This window comes from Anser brachyrhynchus (assembly GCF_964034855.1).
Source record: "Anser brachyrhynchus genome assembly, chromosome: 3".
NCBI classification, from domain to species: domain Eukaryota; kingdom Metazoa; phylum Chordata; class Aves; order Anseriformes; family Anatidae; genus Anser; species Anser brachyrhynchus.
This window is the reverse complement of record NC_137696.1, coordinates 38,167,397-38,184,947: the sequence shown is the minus strand read 5'-3', so window position 1 is coordinate 38,184,947 and position 17,551 is coordinate 38,167,397. Positions and strand designations below refer to the sequence as shown.

The 17,551-nt window shown below is 50.4% G+C and overlaps 1 protein-coding gene across 4 annotated transcripts in view; it reads right to left on the bottom strand.

Annotated features, from left to right (window-relative positions):
- Positions 1-126: 126 nt before the first annotated feature.
- The window catches only part of XPO5 (exportin 5), a 29,269-nt gene continuing 11,844 nt past the window's right edge, over positions 127-17,551 (bottom strand). For 2 of the 4 annotated variants that reach the window (XM_080585761.1, XM_080585763.1), the window contains 18 exons: positions 17,272-17,427; positions 16,818-16,859; positions 16,122-16,229; positions 14,567-14,766; positions 13,875-13,974; positions 12,800-12,981; positions 8,049-8,149; positions 6,870-6,966; positions 6,211-6,347; positions 5,814-5,911; positions 5,235-5,281; positions 4,751-4,845; positions 3,868-3,930; positions 3,436-3,518; positions 2,878-2,985; positions 2,564-2,701; positions 2,262-2,426; positions 127-1,791 (listed from right to left, as the gene is read on the bottom strand). In XM_080585761.1, coding sequence (XP_080441887.1) covers positions 1,651-1,791; positions 2,262-2,426; positions 2,564-2,701; positions 2,878-2,985; positions 3,436-3,518; positions 3,868-3,930; positions 4,751-4,845; positions 5,235-5,281; positions 5,814-5,911; positions 6,211-6,347; positions 6,870-6,966; positions 8,049-8,149; positions 12,800-12,981; positions 13,875-13,974; positions 14,567-14,766; positions 16,122-16,229; positions 16,818-16,859; positions 17,272-17,427 — 2,061 coding nt within the window. In that variant the 3' untranslated portion in view covers positions 127-1,650. The remainder of the gene's footprint in view (positions 1,792-2,261; positions 2,427-2,563; positions 2,702-2,877; positions 2,986-3,435; positions 3,519-3,867; positions 3,931-4,750; positions 4,846-5,234; positions 5,282-5,813; positions 5,912-6,210; positions 6,348-6,869; positions 6,967-8,048; positions 8,150-12,799; positions 12,982-13,874; positions 13,975-14,566; positions 14,767-16,121; positions 16,230-16,817; positions 16,860-17,271; positions 17,428-17,551) is intronic. The other 2 variants (XM_080585762.1, XM_080585764.1) reach the window with 1 other exon arrangement.

Sequence of the window (17,551 nt, the reverse complement as noted above, 5' to 3'; positions counted from 1 at the left end):
TAATTAGCTAGTCTGGAATGGTGCATCCCTTCCCTGATGAGGTACGTTGACTACCATCACCTGTGCTTCTTTTTTGGCAGCTGGAATAAGGAGTGCTGAATACAAATGAGATCATGACACCATGGGTATGAAACTGGAATAGCTTTACTGACATTCAGAGGTGTAACACAACCAGTTCAGAGACAGCTTCAGATTTCAACATTCCTACAAAAAAAGGTTCTAAAAACCATTTAAAAAAAAAAACCCTTGTGTCTAGCATGAAGTCACAGAATGTTAAAACAACACAATAAATACACCCAGCCTTTGCTAGAGCCAGGAGCCACGTTAGCTCAGAGGTTAAAAAAGTTTGAGGCCAGGAAGAAAGTGGAGGGTGCTGGTGGAACAGCGGGGCAGGAGGGTGAGCAGATTCCCAAGGCCTGCTCTTCCTTTCTGTGCTCCCACCCTTTCCACCCCAAGCCCTTCTGTCTGGTCTGCCCAAGCGGAGACGCCCCCTTCTTCCCCGACGTGGTTTACTGCCTGTTCTAGCTCCGTGGCCAACCTGCCAGCTAGCTCAGGACAGACCCTCCCAGCTCGCGTGCCACAGGGAGTAGGGTGAATGAGCTGTCTGTCACGTAAGAAGCACCAGCTTTGTGGACTGGCGTGTGCTAGGAGTCCCACCTCATCTGAAACCCACTTTCTGGCCTGGCTCCTCCCTGTAAACTGCAGTCTAACCCCCGCCCCTCCTGCCCCACCACCTTTCTCTGAGAAGGACCAGGCTGGGTAAAAACGCAGGCTCCTGCCACAGCGATGGGGTGAGGAGATCCCTTTTGGTGTGCAGGTGCTTCAGCTATTGGTCCAGATTTGGTATACCCTGCACTGACCATGATCAGGGTGTGGTAAAAAGAAAAAAAGTAAGAAAAAAACCTGTCCTGCTCCCCCTGAGGGATGGCCAAGAAAGGCTGGCAGAAAGTAAGAAGCCTTCCCTTTGGCTCTGAGTAGAACAAGCTCTATGATCATATATATACACACATACCTATGTATATATATGTATGGTGGCGTCTGCCTCCAAGAGAGGAGCTGCACCTTAAAAAGACTGATCTCGAGGAGATCCTAGAGCGCTGCAAGGCTTCCTGGCACACAGCCCTCAGCCCACGGCTCTCAGCAGCCCGGATGGAAACGGATTGATCAGAATACAAGTCTGCTAGGGACAAGTGTGATAGGCATGGCGGGAGTGTCCGATGGCTTCCCTGCAAAGCCTGGCTACGAGCACCCAGAGAAAGGTGAGGGAAGCCCCCTTCACGCGCTGCGCTACTCTGCCTTTCGCATTAATCCTAAACCCCAAGAGATGAAGGAGTAAGAGTGACCCAAGGCTACAGGATGACTGGGCTTCACCTAACAGTCTACGGGCTCAGCTCCCACCTTGCAGAGATGCAAGGGCTGAAGATGCTCATCCAATGGAGAGGAGGGGAAGGAATAAGAGAAAGCTTAACAGACTGGGTCAGATGCCACTGCAGGCCCCATCCCAGCGTCGGGAGGAGAACGGGACGGGACCTGTAAGGGCTTTATTCAGACGAACGCTGATGGAGGCGATGACAAGGAGAATCTAATGTGCTTACTATGAGAAGAGACAAAACATAAGGTAGGAGAGGAGACAGTTGCAGCATCCCAGGCTCAGGGCTCAAAGAGAGTATTAAGACCTTCTCCATCCTCGTTTTCTAGCACATCTGTCTCCAGTGATGGCTTCACCTTTTTGAAGAGAGACGGCAGGTTCCGGATATGAACGTCCTTGCGGAACTGCTCCCCAAGGGGCTTCTGCGGAGGACAGAGAGGCAGGCATCAGCCATTACCGCCCTCGTGGCCCCGCTCGGCTCAGGGGCAGGCCCCGGGCTCAGAGCAATCCCACACTCGCATTTTGGGGAACCTCAGGCCTGGTGTTTCCCAAGTGCCAGGGCATCAGGGTAACAGCACATTTTATGTCAGCGCATCAGCCTCCAGTGCCCCCATCCCCACAAAAGGCCAGCACCCCCTCCGCAGCTGTGTTCATATGTTCTAAGCCCGTGTTCCCCAGGGGCACCCCTGTGTAAGGCAGCCTGCCTCGGAGTGAAAAATCACTGCCAGAGGGGCTGTGCAGCCTGTGCTGCCATCTCTGCTGTACCCCCGCTGCGGCCTCCTGGCTGGAAACGGGGTGGGCAGGGGGAGCCAGGCAGCCCGGCTGCCCCGGCACTTCTGCAGGGCACAGGCATGAAAGGAAAGGGGCTCGTTTCCCGCAGGATGTCACCTACCCCAATGCAACCCGTGATGAGGCGCTTGAAATGATCCTTCCGGCGCTTGTCTGCCACCTTCTGCAGCGCTGGGTTCAGCAGCTTTGAATCAAACTGCTCCAAGGAGTCCTTCTGGATGTCCGGGATCTGCTCCATCACGGCCTTCAGCTCAGCATAGCGAGGGCGCTGCAGGGAGAAACGTGGCAATGCAGCTGCCATCCCCAGGGGCCGTTAGCTCCTCCGCCCCAACCCAAGCGGGTGTGGGATTCGTCTCCCACCGCTCCCCAGCCAACCCCGCGTCCCAACGAAGAGCAGCTTCTCACCAAGGCCTCGTAGATCTGGAACGCCAGGTGGACGAGAGCGGCCATGCAGCCATCATGCTGCCCGTGCGTCTGCAGGCCCTTCAGCACGCCGGTGAAAAACCAGGACACGGCGTCGGGCAGCAGGTTCCCTGAAAGCACCTGGGGGAGAGGCACTGTCAGCACGGAAGGACACTGGCAGCCGACTGCCCTTCTGCAGCAGCTCAGCCGTCCCAAAGGAGAGGGGTCCCGGGGTGAAGCAGCCGTGCTTCTCGCTGCGTTCGCAGCTTCCTCCCCTCATCCTGCCAGAACCAACCCCCTCTTCCTCCCATAGGTACCTGTTTGAGCAGCGGCCAGCAAAGCTGGGTTGTGGTTCTTTGGCAGGACAAGGTGTCTTTCCAGGAGAGGGACGTATAGGCAGTGACCAGCAGAGCAGTGCAAACATCCTGAAAAGGAGTCAGAGAAGTAAACGGTCAGAAGCTGTTTCCCACCTCTGTGATTCGAGCCAGAAGGGACACATGGGCTCCTGGGACAGCTCTGGGAGATTTTACAGAGAAAAAACAGTCGCTGCTGTGTCAAATCCTTCCTCATGAGAACAGGAGTAGGATGGAGGCAGAGCCAGGGAGTGCCTAGGGGGCTGAATGCCCTGTGCCTCGCCTGCAGAAGAGCTGAAACACTGTAGCTGGACGTTATGCTGGATCCCAAGCCCCCAGTGTTGTGTGTGGTTTCTGCCACAATTATCAGAGCCCCCACAAAACGAGTAGGTTCTGGAGAGAGGTTTCCTGTGCAGGGGAATGCTGAAGCAGTCGATCTCTGCAGCAAGGTCTGGCTGCGCCACAGAGAAGCGTGACGGAGTGCAGAGAAAGGGTGGTGGCGGTCAGAGCAGGAGCTCTTACCTCCTGCTGCGTCAGACACTTTCCAAGCTCGGTGAGCTCTGCGCTGGCAGGAGGAGCCACCTCTGTGGCCATCGCTTCATCGTCTGCAGAGGAGGGAAAAGCAACGCTGTGAACACGGCCTCCCGAGGACTGAGGAAGACGTAGCGAGGACTGGGCTCTCAGGAGCACTGCACATCCCACCCTTCTCCTCAGCCCTCCCCTTGGTGCCGTAAGGATCAGCTGCTCCAGCAGCACACCCCCTACGGCACGTTCACGCCTAGGCGAGACCGGGATTTTCTGTGGCCCCCAAGCACATCAGGCTGAAGGCTGTGCACCAAAACAGTACCACTCAGGCACGGCTTCCAGCAGCAGGCCAGCCTCCCCTTTTAAGGAACAGGAAAAGGGTTTGCACACACCAAGGGGGCGGGAAGGCAAAGGTGGGCAGTTACTCACCATCTCCCTCTGCAGCAACAGCAGAGTTATGCTCAGCGCCTTTCTTAGAAACACAGCAAACGGCTGCAAAAACAATTGTAGGTGAGAGGAGCAGAACAGGCAAGATGTTAGCTCAGAACATGCAGAGATTATCCTGCACACTCTGATGGGATCAGAGCTGCTCCAAGCTCCCCCCAGCTCTCTCTCCCTAGACCTTTCTCCTCACACAGTATCTGAAGAGTCTGACAGCACAACATAAAAGGCCAAATGCTGCACTAACGGGAAGGCTGAAACACCTCGCTCACAGCATCCTCCCACCGTGGAACCTGCTGCATGGTGACTGCTTCACATTACTAAGAACGTGCAAAATCATTTGAAGCCTAAAGCCTATAACGAGCAGCATTTTAAGGCAACAAGGCTGACAAAGAAAGGAGATACGAGGTTGAGGACCTGTAAACTCTACAGGAGTGGAGTTAATTTTCCCAGCCTATCTGCTCAAAGCCGCACTGGCAGAAAGATATTAGAGAAAGGGAACACAGAGAAGGGAGACTGCTTGTGGGAAGGGACTCTTCCCTTCTGTCTGCAGCAAAACTGCTCTAGACTCAGCTTCCGAAGGAGGATGGAACTCCTATGGGGACAGTGCCAGAGGCATGGAGCCCTAACTGCTAACAAAATGAAAAAGAAAACAAACAATAAAACTTTTTTCTGAAGGTTTTAAATTGATCTCTTACTAGGTTTTAGATGAGATGTTGACAGGGTTAACTGTCTCACACATGGCTTTGTAGGATCACATTAATTGCTACTGGCCATGAAGGTTAGTTTTTACTGCAAGCTAGAAATCCCGTAGTCCTTTCCAGGGCAAACCTCCCACACATGCCAGCGGACCTAGCTTGATTTCACTTACTGATGAGATCCATGACTTCTCGGGTCAGCAGCCTGACCAGCTGCTCCTCAAGCATCTCCTGAGACTCTGGGTTGTCATCCGCAGCATCGTCCTCGCTGAGGAGAGCAGGTTTTAGTGTGAAGGGAGCCAGAGTCTCACAGCATCCCCTCTGCCCAAGCACCGGGAGTCAGTCACCATCAGGGCAAACACAGAGCGAGCCCTGGGTCCCACTGAGCCCACCGCTCCCTCAGCACCGTGGGGAGCGCTGAGGTGCAACTGTGGCAAGGGGCAGGAGCGGTTAAGCAACCTCCTCACCAGCACCACCTGGTAGCAAGTCCGAGAGCAAAACCAGAGAGCTGCAAACTCGAGTCGGAGCCCCAGAAGCACCAGCATTTTCCACCTCTCTACCGACAAGGCTGTTTCGTGAGCAAAGGGCCACGTAAAAGACCAGAGCTCCACCCCGCGCCCCACTCCCCACTACCAGTGCTCATCAAGGGGTGCTTACCAGAGCATGCTTCGCTGGTTGATCACTTGCCATTTCTGAGACAACCTCTGTTTAAGACCAAGACAAAAGAGAAGATTCAAAACCTTCCCAAGGAGCCATCCTGGACACACTGCAAAGAGGCCCAGGTGCCACTCTCACTCACGAGCAGCAACAGCTGCCTAAGGAAGCAAAGTAAGAGCTTTAAACACAGCTCGCGTTTTGAATGGGACAAGAACTGCGCCAAACTGTGCCAAAGAACCAGAAAGACATTGGTGGCTGCATTGGCTCAAGGAATCCAAGTGAGCTGTCAGAACAAGTGTGGGGGGACAGGCAAAAGTCCCCCCCAAAAACTCTCAGTGCTGAAGGTTTGAGGATCTGACAACCACGGGTTTGAATTCACAGCAAGGGGTGCTGTGGGACAATCAGGGTTCAACGAACCTCAAAATCCTCTCCCCCTCCCCCAAGAGCATAAAAATCATTTAGTATCAAGGCTCTGCCCTTGTCTCTGCTGGCTTTGGAGAGACAGAAGCTCTCACAAACTGCTGCCAGCCGCAACAAGGAGTCTGGGCTGCGAAGGAACAGAACAATCTGTTTTCTTACCATGTGCAGATAGGTGAAGAGTGGTCCCAGCATGGGGCAGACAAGGGTTTCGTAGTATTCCGGAGGGCAGGAGAGTACCAAGGGCTTCACAAACACACCTGCACAGCGCACTTAAGGAAGAGACACAGCACACGTGGCCAGCTGCTACACTGCTGGACACAGCCCACTCCACCAGGAGGCCAAGCGACAGCATGCGGGGCTCCTCCTAGAGGAGCTGTTCCTGCTCATGCCCTCGCAGGCTCACACCTCTGCCACACCAGGTGTACCCGTTTGCCTACCCCCCCAGTCACTCTTCTTTGGCTTGACCATACTGCAAACAACGCTAGGAAGCCACCAGGCTTTCAGTTTACATGCTTGAAGCCCCCCTAGCTGGCCTGAGACAGTGAGGGAAGGATACGGAGCATGGGACGCAGCCTGTAATCAGGAATGTTGTTGAGATTGATGAAAGCTGAGCTGAGGAGTTGGGCGGCAAGACCCTCAACGGTGTAGAAATCCTGCTGCATGGAAGGGCCTGCATTGCCCAGGATGTGGAAACTGCAAGGAAAAACAAATTAGACGCAACTGTGCCAGATAACAGGTACCATGCACCTGACCTGGAAAGGCTGCAGGAACTATCAACCTGAGATTACGGAGTTGCCGTGCACTTACAGAAACATTACAAAGGAATTTTAGCATAGTATCTGTCTGTTTTGGGATAGCTGCAGAGAGAGGGTCCATAAATTAAGCATTTAAGCAGTACAATGCACTTTCAAGTGCTGATGTATCAATAACAATTAAAAAGGGCGAAGAGACAAACTAGGCCAAGTGCTCCAATCCAACTACCCTGTTGCGGAAGAGCTAAAAAGCAGATCCCCATTTTGAGTACTTTCTCCAGTGAGTGTGTACCGTGTGTGTGGCAGGTTAAACCACCAGTGTAGCTCACCACTGCACCTGGTACTTGGTTATTACAGGATACAGAGCACACAAAAAGCCCAAGTCTGGAAGCCAGCAACAGCAACAGCCCACTGCTCCAGCTACGCAATGTAGGATTGTGTGGGGGATATCTGGTGCTCTTACCAGTTGTCGTAGAGGGTACAAAAGAAACCCTGCATCCTTTCTAAGACTGTTTTGTAAACAGGAGAGTCATAAAGCTCCAGCAGAGGCTGAGGGAGACCTGTGGGAAAGAATAAACTTCAGCTACATTAAGGAGAGCACAGCGCACCCCTCAGAGCACGTTGGGCAGGCCCCAGCCAGGCCTGGAAGCACTCAGCAAGACAACGTGCAGCCCCGCGGGAAGAGGGGCAGCAACCCCAGAGCCGAGCCTCTCTGCAGAGGTCAGCCCAGCTCAGACTGGCTGTACCAATGCAGAGGTGCTTACGGTAGGGCTGGTATAGCCCCCTCATTCCTCCAGAGCAAAACTGACTGGAGCTATCAAACCCACTCAGAAGCAGAGCCGACAGTTCTGCAGCTCACCTAACAGCCTGTCCCTTCTGGTCTGCATTCATCTCTGTCAGCACATGTATTACTTACTGCTGAACTGCAAAATTAATAAGCTTAGAGCCCCAGGGCTTTCCATCTCTTCTCTATGCGCGCAGGGCACAGGCAGAGTTTATAGGTCACAGAAAACAGATAAAGCATCTCCTCGTTTTACAGACAGGAAACGGAAATAAGAAAAGACAAAGCAACTTCCCCAAAGTCTTTCGCTCAGGCAAAACCTGCAGTTAAACCCCAGTTTCCAGAGTCATGGTTCATACTTTTGCCCACAAGACATTTACGCTAAGCTGGAAAGGCTTCTGTGTTCACAAGCTCAAGCCTATTTTAAGGAAGTTCCAAAAGTCTCTTCTTAATAAATGACAGGACCATATAGCAGGACTTGGCTCCTACCCCGGATAGGTTTCTGCACCAGCACTCACCGTTCCTGTTTGAGCACTAACTCTACTCAAAGGCAGACAAGCAGAACAGCTCCAGTCCCTCCAGCGTGAAATGCCACGTTGGACAGACCCCCACCCAGCTGGGTTAAGCCGTTTGGTAGAGCACCATTCATTTCACGCAGAAGAGACAGAAATAGACCTGTCTGAGACCAATAACTTATTTAACTTCTTCCTTCTAGCAGGTTCAAAGCAGAGCTGAGCTGCAAATACTGCGAGGAAGCTGGTGCTCCAGCCCCTCTTCTCTTCCACCGCTCTTGGAAGTGGACCACTACCTCATACACCTTTGAAGACCCTGCCCACACATTCCTGAAGAGCAGCTCCTTACCTAGGATGGCATTCTTCTCCACCTCCAGCATGTCTAGAGCTTTTGCAAACGTTTCCCCCAGCTTAGCCACCATCTCTGGCATGTAGAGATTGTTGTGAGTCCTGAAATAGAAGAGTACTTGGTTTATATTCATGTGGCTCGCCCCCTCTTGCCCTTGACAGTGGGATCCTCTCCTTCAGCTTGTGAACAGCTCCTCTGAGGCAGACGATGAGGAAGGTGAGACCAAGCACGTGTGCATGGGATCCCCCTTCCCCACCTGCAAAAATATTGGGGAAGCTCACCCGACAGAGACATGGAGTGATTCCACCTCATGTCCTGAATCTCCTGGCTGCCCCTCCTACTTGTTTCAGTCCACCCCACCCCTTGCAAGCACTGGCAGTAAGAACTCCCAGCAGTTCTCCAGCTGATGCTGGCAACAGCTTGGCCAAAGGGATCAGAGAACGTATTTTAAAAACTGACAAGACACGGATTCTGTCATCTCAAAAGATCTTCGGCACCTGAGGCCCCTGCGGAGGGAGGGGCTGTTTCAGCTCCAAAATACACACACTGCCCCCCAGGGATGGGTCACAGTCCCCAGAATGGCAGGCGGCATCGGAGGGACTCTGGGGAGAACATCAGCCTGATGCAGGTGTTGCTGGTGGCAGACACACGCGCCCCCTGGACAAGGCATCCAGCTGGGAACAGCTCCGCAGCACCAGGAGGCGGCCACGGTCAGCTCTCCGAGAGGGACACCAATTCGGCCACGGGTGGCTGGCTCTTGCCATCCAGGCCAAAATGGGCCCCCTCTTAGCCAGGGCACTGACGCTCAGAGCTGGACTCGGCAGGGGGTGTCTCTCTCACCTACCTCTCTCCTTTGAGACCTCAGACCTCCACTCTGGGTGTCGCCAGCTGCACACAGCACAAATCCTGCAGCCTCCTCCAAAACTGCAATGCCATTGTACCTGCTGCTAGAGGTGATCAAGGGCAACTCAGTATCTCTCCCTAGAGCAGCGTTTCCCAAAGCAGGGGGGTACATGGGAATGGCTGGGGGAAGGGAGCGCAGACAGACCTCAGTATGTTCTCCAGAGTCTCAGCTTTCACTCATGTCTTAATGATTTTTTTGGTTTATTTTAATTTTTTGGAAGGTGTCTGTTCACAATCCTGGAAACCCCAATGCAGCGATAGCTGCCTGCGTTAGCTTCGAAACAGCAACTCTCCCGTTTCTCTCTGCAAGTGTTCAATACTTCCCGGCTCACTGCATGTGAGGAAGGCAAGTATTTAAGCCTCATAAGAGCTACACAAATCACTCCTTTGCCACTCATACTCTCATTCTGGGCTGGGTCTCAAAGCAGGCAACGGTCCTCAAAGGGGACAGAAGCTGGTTTTACTTTCTCAGGAGAGGCCACGGATTAGCCCCGCTTCCAAAAGTTTGGATAATGCTGTTCCAGTGGCTCAGAAAACTGTGCATTTCTGCTTAAGGCTATCCTGAAACCTTGCTATTAAAATCACCTCTTGTACGTCTCCTGCCTGCTCCACGCAAACATTGGCTTTGCCTCATGCTAAGCAGAAGGGCAGCGAGGCAAACCCAAGGCCTGTGGTATTGTGGGGTGAACCCTGAAACCTCACTGCTCTAACCCCTACAGGATGGGTCGGACAGTCACATCCTGAAGCGGTGGTCATGGTCCTTAGTTGTTTCAGAGTCTCTGAGGCATTTTCTCAAGTTTGACAGTTTGGGAGGGCAGATATCCACTCACAGGCCAATCTCCCTCACTATTTCAGCCACGTCCCAGTGGTAATAGAGAGACAATGTCTCAGTTGCTGTCCCTGGGAGTTAAAAAAAGCATCCAACAGCCCTTGTACATGATGAAGATCTAGTCCCTAGGCATGGTCCAGCTGAGACTCTCATCACTGAGCAGCGTTCCTGGGCATCCCACAAACAAGAAAGCATGGAAAAAAAGAATTGAGAGATGTTTATACTTTAAGCAAAGGATATAATACTTGAGGAAGTATATTTTCAGAAAGGGTCACAGCTCTGCTGGAAAGAGTGTCTGATGCCTACAGGTGTGGGCTTGGAGGCCAGAAGATGAGTCCTTTAGGACAGTCCATGCCTGAAGCGTCTTGACCCAGACCTGGAGCTGTCTACACTGAAAATGCTACAGCATCCATGTCTACCCGACAGTTCTTTCACCAGCATTAATCCCTTGACAATATCAGCATCTCATCAAGAGCAGTTCCAGAAAAGCCTTTGTCTGTGCAAAGTATTTTGCTGCGCCTGATCAGTCCATTTGTATTTAAAAAAAAAAAGCCACAAGCAAATCCGAACACAATAAAGGTGCTGTGCCAATCAGTCCATGCAGCTAGCTGTTGGCTCCAGAAGTGCCCTCGTCTAGAGGCAAGATAACATTGGTGGCTGGAGATCGCTATTTGGGGTTTAAACCCAGGAGAGAACAATTTTAGCCAGAAGCTAGAAAGCAGCTGGGTGAAATGAGGTACCACAGAGAGCAGGAGAGTCATCGTTCAAAAAGCTGCAAGCAGTGATAAGCAAAGCGACCTCAAAATCATTCAGTAAATAAGAGCTCCTGAAACAAATGCAGCCAGGCACAAAAAGATAGGCTGGCAGGGAACACACCATGCTGTCTCTGCCACTCAGAACTACCTCATTTTCCGTATCATTTGGACTCCCTCTCATTCAGCTTGGCTCTCTGGTCTCATCCATAAGCTCCTTATCTTGGCAAGGACCCATCAGCTTAGCAACTTTCACTGTTTCCGCCCGCAACCACGGCAGAAAAATGCCACGCAATGTCCAGAGAGCAGCACACCCAACTGCTCGGCTTGCCAAGTGCCCTTTTTTTGCACACTGCTGCCTGACACGGAGTTCAGTTCAGCTGCTCAGGGGGATCTGTGCAGCTGCTGCTCGCAGATTTGCTTACACAGCAACCAACGCCACCTGCGAAGGACTTCCACATCTGCTTCCTGCAGAAGCACAAAGCAACACTGGGCCTGGCTTGCCCCTGCGGGGCTGCCTGCTGGCACACAGCTAAGAGAAGCATCCATCCCCAGCGCAACCAGGTTGCTGAAGGTATCCTCACGCAGGCTGCTTTCCAGCCTGCCAGCCCTCCTCCTATCTCTGTACTTGTCTGCGGACACGCTGCTACAGATTCCCTATTCTCTCGTGCAATCCATATTAGGGAGGCCCGAGGAAGCAACACAAGGAAAAGGCACTCAAAGCCAGCAAAGAACGCACTAGAATCGCCATAGCACCATCTCCAGCTTCTCCACAAAGCGTTTACAGCATTTACACTGAACGAGTTTGCAGCTGTCGCGTGGAAAGGCCTCTGTGTCCAGCAGCTGCCAGGAAAGGAATCGAGTGGAGGATCTCTTGCTCTCCATACCTCAGACGTAGGTTCTTGTTGGAGCACCCAGCCTTCAGAAAAGCCTGGACACCTCAGAGTGAAGTACAAGCCACTTCATGTATGCTACCAAGTGCTCAGAAAAATCCTAAAAAGCCTTTAGTTTGCAGTGGAAAAGCTTGAACACCACAGATGTGTTATGACAAAAACCAGCAAGGGAGCCTCCTCGTTTATGTTGACGGGGAAGTGCTAGACTAGAACACTGCTTATGCATTTTCCTGGAAGAGGTAAACAGCAGACACAGAGTTTCTGCTTCTTTAGAGGTACTGCAGTGGAAGTCTGACAGAGAAGAGTGGCTGACAATAGTTTCCTAAGCTTGTTGCAACAGGGATATCTAATATTTTCAATAATGCGTGAGTTCTGGCAGGAACACAACTCTACTCTACCCAACCTGCCCCAAAAGTTCACCCCTCGGATATTTCCTTCATGATGAAAGGCAAAACCACCTCAAGCACAGCTCATCTGCACCACAGCCACAACCAGGGAGGTGCAGCCCTGCCCACAGGCCAAAGAAGCACCCGATGGGCCACAAGGAGCTTTGAGAGGAGAAGCACTGCTAGAGCGGGCCAGGACAGCGTGTGCTTGTCCTACCAGTCCAGCACGGTGCTTCTCACTGGAAGCAGCACAATCTGGAGTTCACCGGTGACTACCAAACATACCTGACTAGGCAGCACGAGTAAAAGGGCAACACTGGCAAAACCCCATTGTCAGCAGTCACCCTGAAATGAACTCCTCATCTATAAGTGTAGGAACGGTGTTATACAGGATTCCCCTTTTCTACCGGATTTTTCTCCCTCCTCTGGCTGCCCTAGACGTGTGCACCACCAGGGATGTGCAGAGAGGCACAGCAGGGTAGCAACAGCCTGAGAGTATGCATCCACTGGCTTCGATAGCAGGCAGTGCTTCAGGAAGCTGACAGTCATATTCAGCAAAACCAGCTTAATTTAACACTGAAGAGAGAACAACGCAAACAGGATGCGATGAGAGCTGGGACTGCCCCGGTGGTGACTGGAGAGGTGGCCTGGTAGGGGCTGAGGGCAGAGCAGAGATGTTAGTCGAGAAACGATTAACTGTGTGGCAGATTTATAGCAGTGGAGGTGGGGGAAGCAATCCCAGCCCAAGCTCCCATTGGCTTTGATGGACACTTGTAGGCCAGGCCAATGGGTGTTCAGAAGGCTCCAGTTTCCCCAGTGCCATTCCCCACTGTGAACAGTCAGGAACAGCACTTGGGCACCTGCACCAGCCTGTGTTCCCACTGGCTTCGCTGGGGGAACATGCTCCGAGCATACCAAGTATCTATAAAGGTTTAGCTTTCAGAGACTCTTAAGGCAACATAAATGATTTTGAGTCAACTCGACCCACCTTATGAGAGCAAGCAAGTTGTCAAAAAGCTTCAGGACCTGCTCAGTGCAGGGGTTGCGGTAGATTGGAGCTCCACTGGGCATGAACCCAACCAGGAATCCTCCAGCTTTCGCCTCTTCCATGGCGGCAGGCCAGCGAGCTCGCTTCACAACTCCCAGAATGGTGTACACACAAAAGCTTATCTGCAGCAAGAGATGTGAGCAGAGTGTTATCAGCCAAAGCACAACCTGAATAAATAGGTATCCAGAGAAACCCACCATCATCCCATCTCAAAAGGAAGACTCTAGTGAGTCTAACTAGGAACAAACTCTGGTGGGTTTGTTACCACGAAAATGCAGCAAACTATTGCGTTACTACTTTCCATCACCTTCAGGGACCCTCAGCCATGGCAGGATGGCCTAGGATCTCATTATTAAACAAAACAGTGCATACAGTCTAATGTGTACTCAAGCAACCAGGCAGGTTCCCCTCTAAAATGCTCAACACCACCAGTCCTTCATCTCCTTCATGTACTGGGACAGATGTGGACATGGGCAACGACACAGTGGTCAAACTGCATTAGCATCAAATCACACGCACAGCTCCGTGGAGCATTTCAGCGTCTTCTGCAGACCTAATGACAGCAGCTCCATTTGCAGTCTGTCCAAGAAGTGAAGACATCTCACAAGCAACTTCAACAATGTGAATGTCCTCGGGTGAATTTCAATTGTATTCCATGCTGCAGTCTCAGCATGATGCTTTCCATACTGCCTGGCTCAAAAAGCACAACTCAGCACACTGTATTTCCAAAAATCAAGTAAACCAATGGCTTTTCCAAAACCAAACTTTGCCACACAGAAGAGTAGGGAATAGAGTGCTTTACTGTGCTGAATAATCTATATTGCACAGCCTACATGCTCACCAGAGAAGCAAAAACCTGCTTGTTACTCTGCCATCAGAAAAACCTACTGATCCACACACTAAAAAAAAGAGATGATTGGGAGAGATCTCATGTGTAACCACGACAGAAGTGCAGGATGCAAGGAGGAGAGGCCTTCTCTTTAAGGATTGTGCCTCTCCTGGTAATGATACTCACTCTAGAGCGGTTCAGGCCACTAGGATCTTCCAAGACTGGATCAGCAATTTTGTTATCTGCACCCACGTAGGAGATAAAGGCTTCAGGATCTGAGAGGACTCTAACAGCAAAAGACAAGGGAATTATTATTTGTACCAGGGTACTTTGAACAGAGCTTTGCACTGGCCAATAAACATCTTAAAAACACAGAACAGGCTAGAAGGGCTGGCTAGCACTCCACATTGTACTTGAGAGAATGAGAAAAAAAAACAGCTGAGTTGTGGATGTTCTCCAAGCATCTTCAGTCCTCTTGGGCCATGAGGATCCAAGATGTTTAAATTTCTTATATAGACAGCAGTGTTGGAGAAAACTCTTGTGCATGCCCAGCTGTCCAGGGCCGCAGAAACAGCTCAGCTCCCTAGCTTCTACTGGAGATGAGCAAAGGTTTTTTCTGAATTTCTGCAAATGCTTTGAGCATGCTGTGAAGCGTTCTTCCTTGCCGGGAAGAGTTAAACAACTCTTACCAAGGTTCTACAAGGTTCTAGCAAGGTCCAACAAACAGCACTTGGACTTGAGCCGGCAATTTCTGAATGGCAGAGCTATGATCACAATGACTGCCCAGAGCCCAGGTGTCACTAGGCACCACCCCACTCCTGGGCTTCACACCACCTCTGGAACACGTCCAGCTCAAAGCTCAGAGCAGCGACCCGTACCTCTGCATCTCCGCGGAGAGCCACAAGCCAGCAACGGGGGCCATGAGCTCCTCCAGAAAAGCCTTCTGCCGCTCGTAGTCCTTGAACTGGTTGCTGATGAGGACGAGGGCCTCCATAAGTGCACACTTCTCCATCTGGGTCAGGAGTAGCTCGTTGGAGAGCAGCTGCTTTACATGGTTGTACAACATCTCAAAATTTGGCTGGAAAACACATCCAAGTGGAAGAGCGTCACCATTTGGTGCGGAGGAAAACCACTGGGGAGAACAGGGGTGGGAACTGGGGCATACTGCACTATCCAAAACAGCTGGAGAAGCATGTCTAAGTTAGTTTTTTTCCACATAACCATCTCCTTTTCAGTCTCAAGTTCCTCCGAATGTTCAGTCTAAAAAAAAAACTCTTTTCTTCCCTGCCCTTCTGTCATAATCCTGCATCCAGTTTACTTTAGTCTCCAAAACGACTGAAGTATGCAGAGGACATCTCTCTCTTCCAGGCAATCATTTCCCTTACAGTAGGGTCACACCTCAAAATAGTTCTGGTCCTTTTACTTAGTCACAGAAAGTACCTTGCTCTTTTGGCTAAGTGCCAGACTTAGGACTCTTCCGTCTCTTTGCTTACAAACTAGGTTAATAGTGATTCATATGGTCAACACTATCTCCAAGGAAATGGTTGAGTTTCTTCCCTACCCACTCCAGTTGCAACCAAGTCTTCCTGTAATTTTGTGCGAGTATCAGAAATCATTTTGCTGCAGCAAAGTCACCAAGATATTTTGGGAGCAACTCTGGGCCCTTGGCTCTTCCAGGGAGAATATTTGGTTGGCCGTTGTCAAGAGGGAGATGTAGTTCAGGGACCAGTACAGGGGGAAAGAGACAAACCCACTAACTCTCGGTAGCTAGTGCAGAATGCAGACTAGAACTAAACTACCTTAATCAGCATCCTCAAGAACTCTCTTTAAGCAAACTAGCAACTCCCTCTCGTGCTTCTTTAACCCTAGAGCCACCTAAAATAAATGCCAATAAAAGGAAGGAGCTCAAGAGGTATTCATGCTGTGTGCAGGCTACTTAATTCAGCAAAATGAAACAGAACACCAGATCATGGATTTCAAAAGTAAAGAATGTCTGTATTTTCTAGTCTCCTCAAGCTAATCCAGAAACAAATAGTCTCCTCTTGCTCCTTCATTCTTTTAAGTAACGGAAGAAAGCCTGGAGATTAGTCATTGCTAACGTCTTCAGCTAAGGAATCAACTGAGACTACCACAAGTGACAAAAGAGAAAATCAGCAAACAATTCCCACAAAATGAATCTAGTGCTGCTTGTTTCCTCCTCCTCATCCATTTTGGATTTAACTCATGACTTTACAATTCAACTTTCCGTCAGAAAAAAATTTTGGAGGCTGGCAAGGGGTGGTGGGGCGGGATGAAGGAAATAAAACACTTTGTCATTTGTGCAGCAGGAACGTTTCCCTGAAGAAAAACAGAAGCTGTAGGCATGGGAAAGATCCCGTAAAATCCAGCTGAAATTGAGACAAGACTCTTTGTGACAGAGCTGCATTTACGTACCAGGACAAGATGAGGGTAATCCCGACACATCTTTATGATTGAGGAGCATGCATGCCTTCTCACATTTTTCACTGCTCGAGTTCTAGGAGCCTGGACAGACATAACAAACTTCAATGCAACAAAACGAAAGTTCAGACAAATGCAGGGTATCATCAAGACACAAATGCATTACATACACTTTTCTGCACTGTTGAGTACACATCAAAACACCCCCCAACATTACACACCCCAACCAGCCATGCAACAACCAATTTCCTCTGGAAAGCAACCCAAGGAACCTACATTTGGACAAGCTGTGCTCCCGGAGTGATGCTGTGGATTTTGCTGACTATATCAAGACTCCAAGCATTCCCTAGGCAGCTGGCAGCTTTAGAGCCATTGTTCACAGCCACGGATACCAACCCCTGAAGACTACCCACTAATGAATATACTTCACCCTCAGGAGGGCCAGCATAGGCTTGGGACCAAGTGCACTGGCCTCAGACCATGCCTGTGGCCTTCTACGTTTGTGAGCCAAAGCCTATTAGGCTATGTCAATCAAGAGATCAGTTATGTTTAGACTCCTCAGCTCTTTCCAGGAGCAGGGCTATACTTGAAAAGCTTACTACAGTAAGAGTCTTCAGACTCAGCATGCTCTTAAATAAAACATAATTTGATCCAGCTGTTAGAGAGTATTAGAGAATAATTCAGACGTACCTTACTTTCTTCTACAACTTCAAAGGTAACTGAAGCAAACAGCTGTGAGAAAAAGGAAGAAAAATCCAAAAGCCTGTGTCATTTGTTAATATCCAGCAGTCACAGGCGTTTTGAGCTCAAGGAACAGATCATAAGACTTTGGTGCAAATTCATTAATGTCAGTTAACACCTGACTAAGTTGAAAGATGAATCATAAGCACAGAGAGGCCTTGAAATGAAACATGGTACTTGTTGGCCAGAGTGCACTCAATGTTAAGATTTAAGGCTGGAAACTGCAAAATTTGTGTTATTTGACATTGTTTCTCCTTGAACAAGACTCAAACTGTTTTACCATCATTAACACGGAAGACAGTCTTTCCCTGACAGGGATGTTGAGAGAATAAACTACTGCAGCTTAGTACATGGGCCTTGCTCCAAAGCCTACCTGATTTTAGCATGGTCTGCAAGTACCTACCTTGGAAAGTACTTGTGGTAGGTATTCTGGTCGGTAAGTGACAAATGGGAAGAGAGCAGAGACATTGGTGAGCACACAGGACAGGATGAGAGGATCCTTTGTTTCAAAATTAAGGACAAGCTGCAGGAGATCTATGCCATCATTCACCGGGATTTCCTACAGGAGCAGGGAAGGGGAAGGAGGAGGAAAGAAAAAAAAGGAAGCAACGCTCAGGACTTCAGCCTGTAGCACACACCCTAGAACTCTTAAAGCTAGACTGAGTTGCTGCTGCTAAAATATC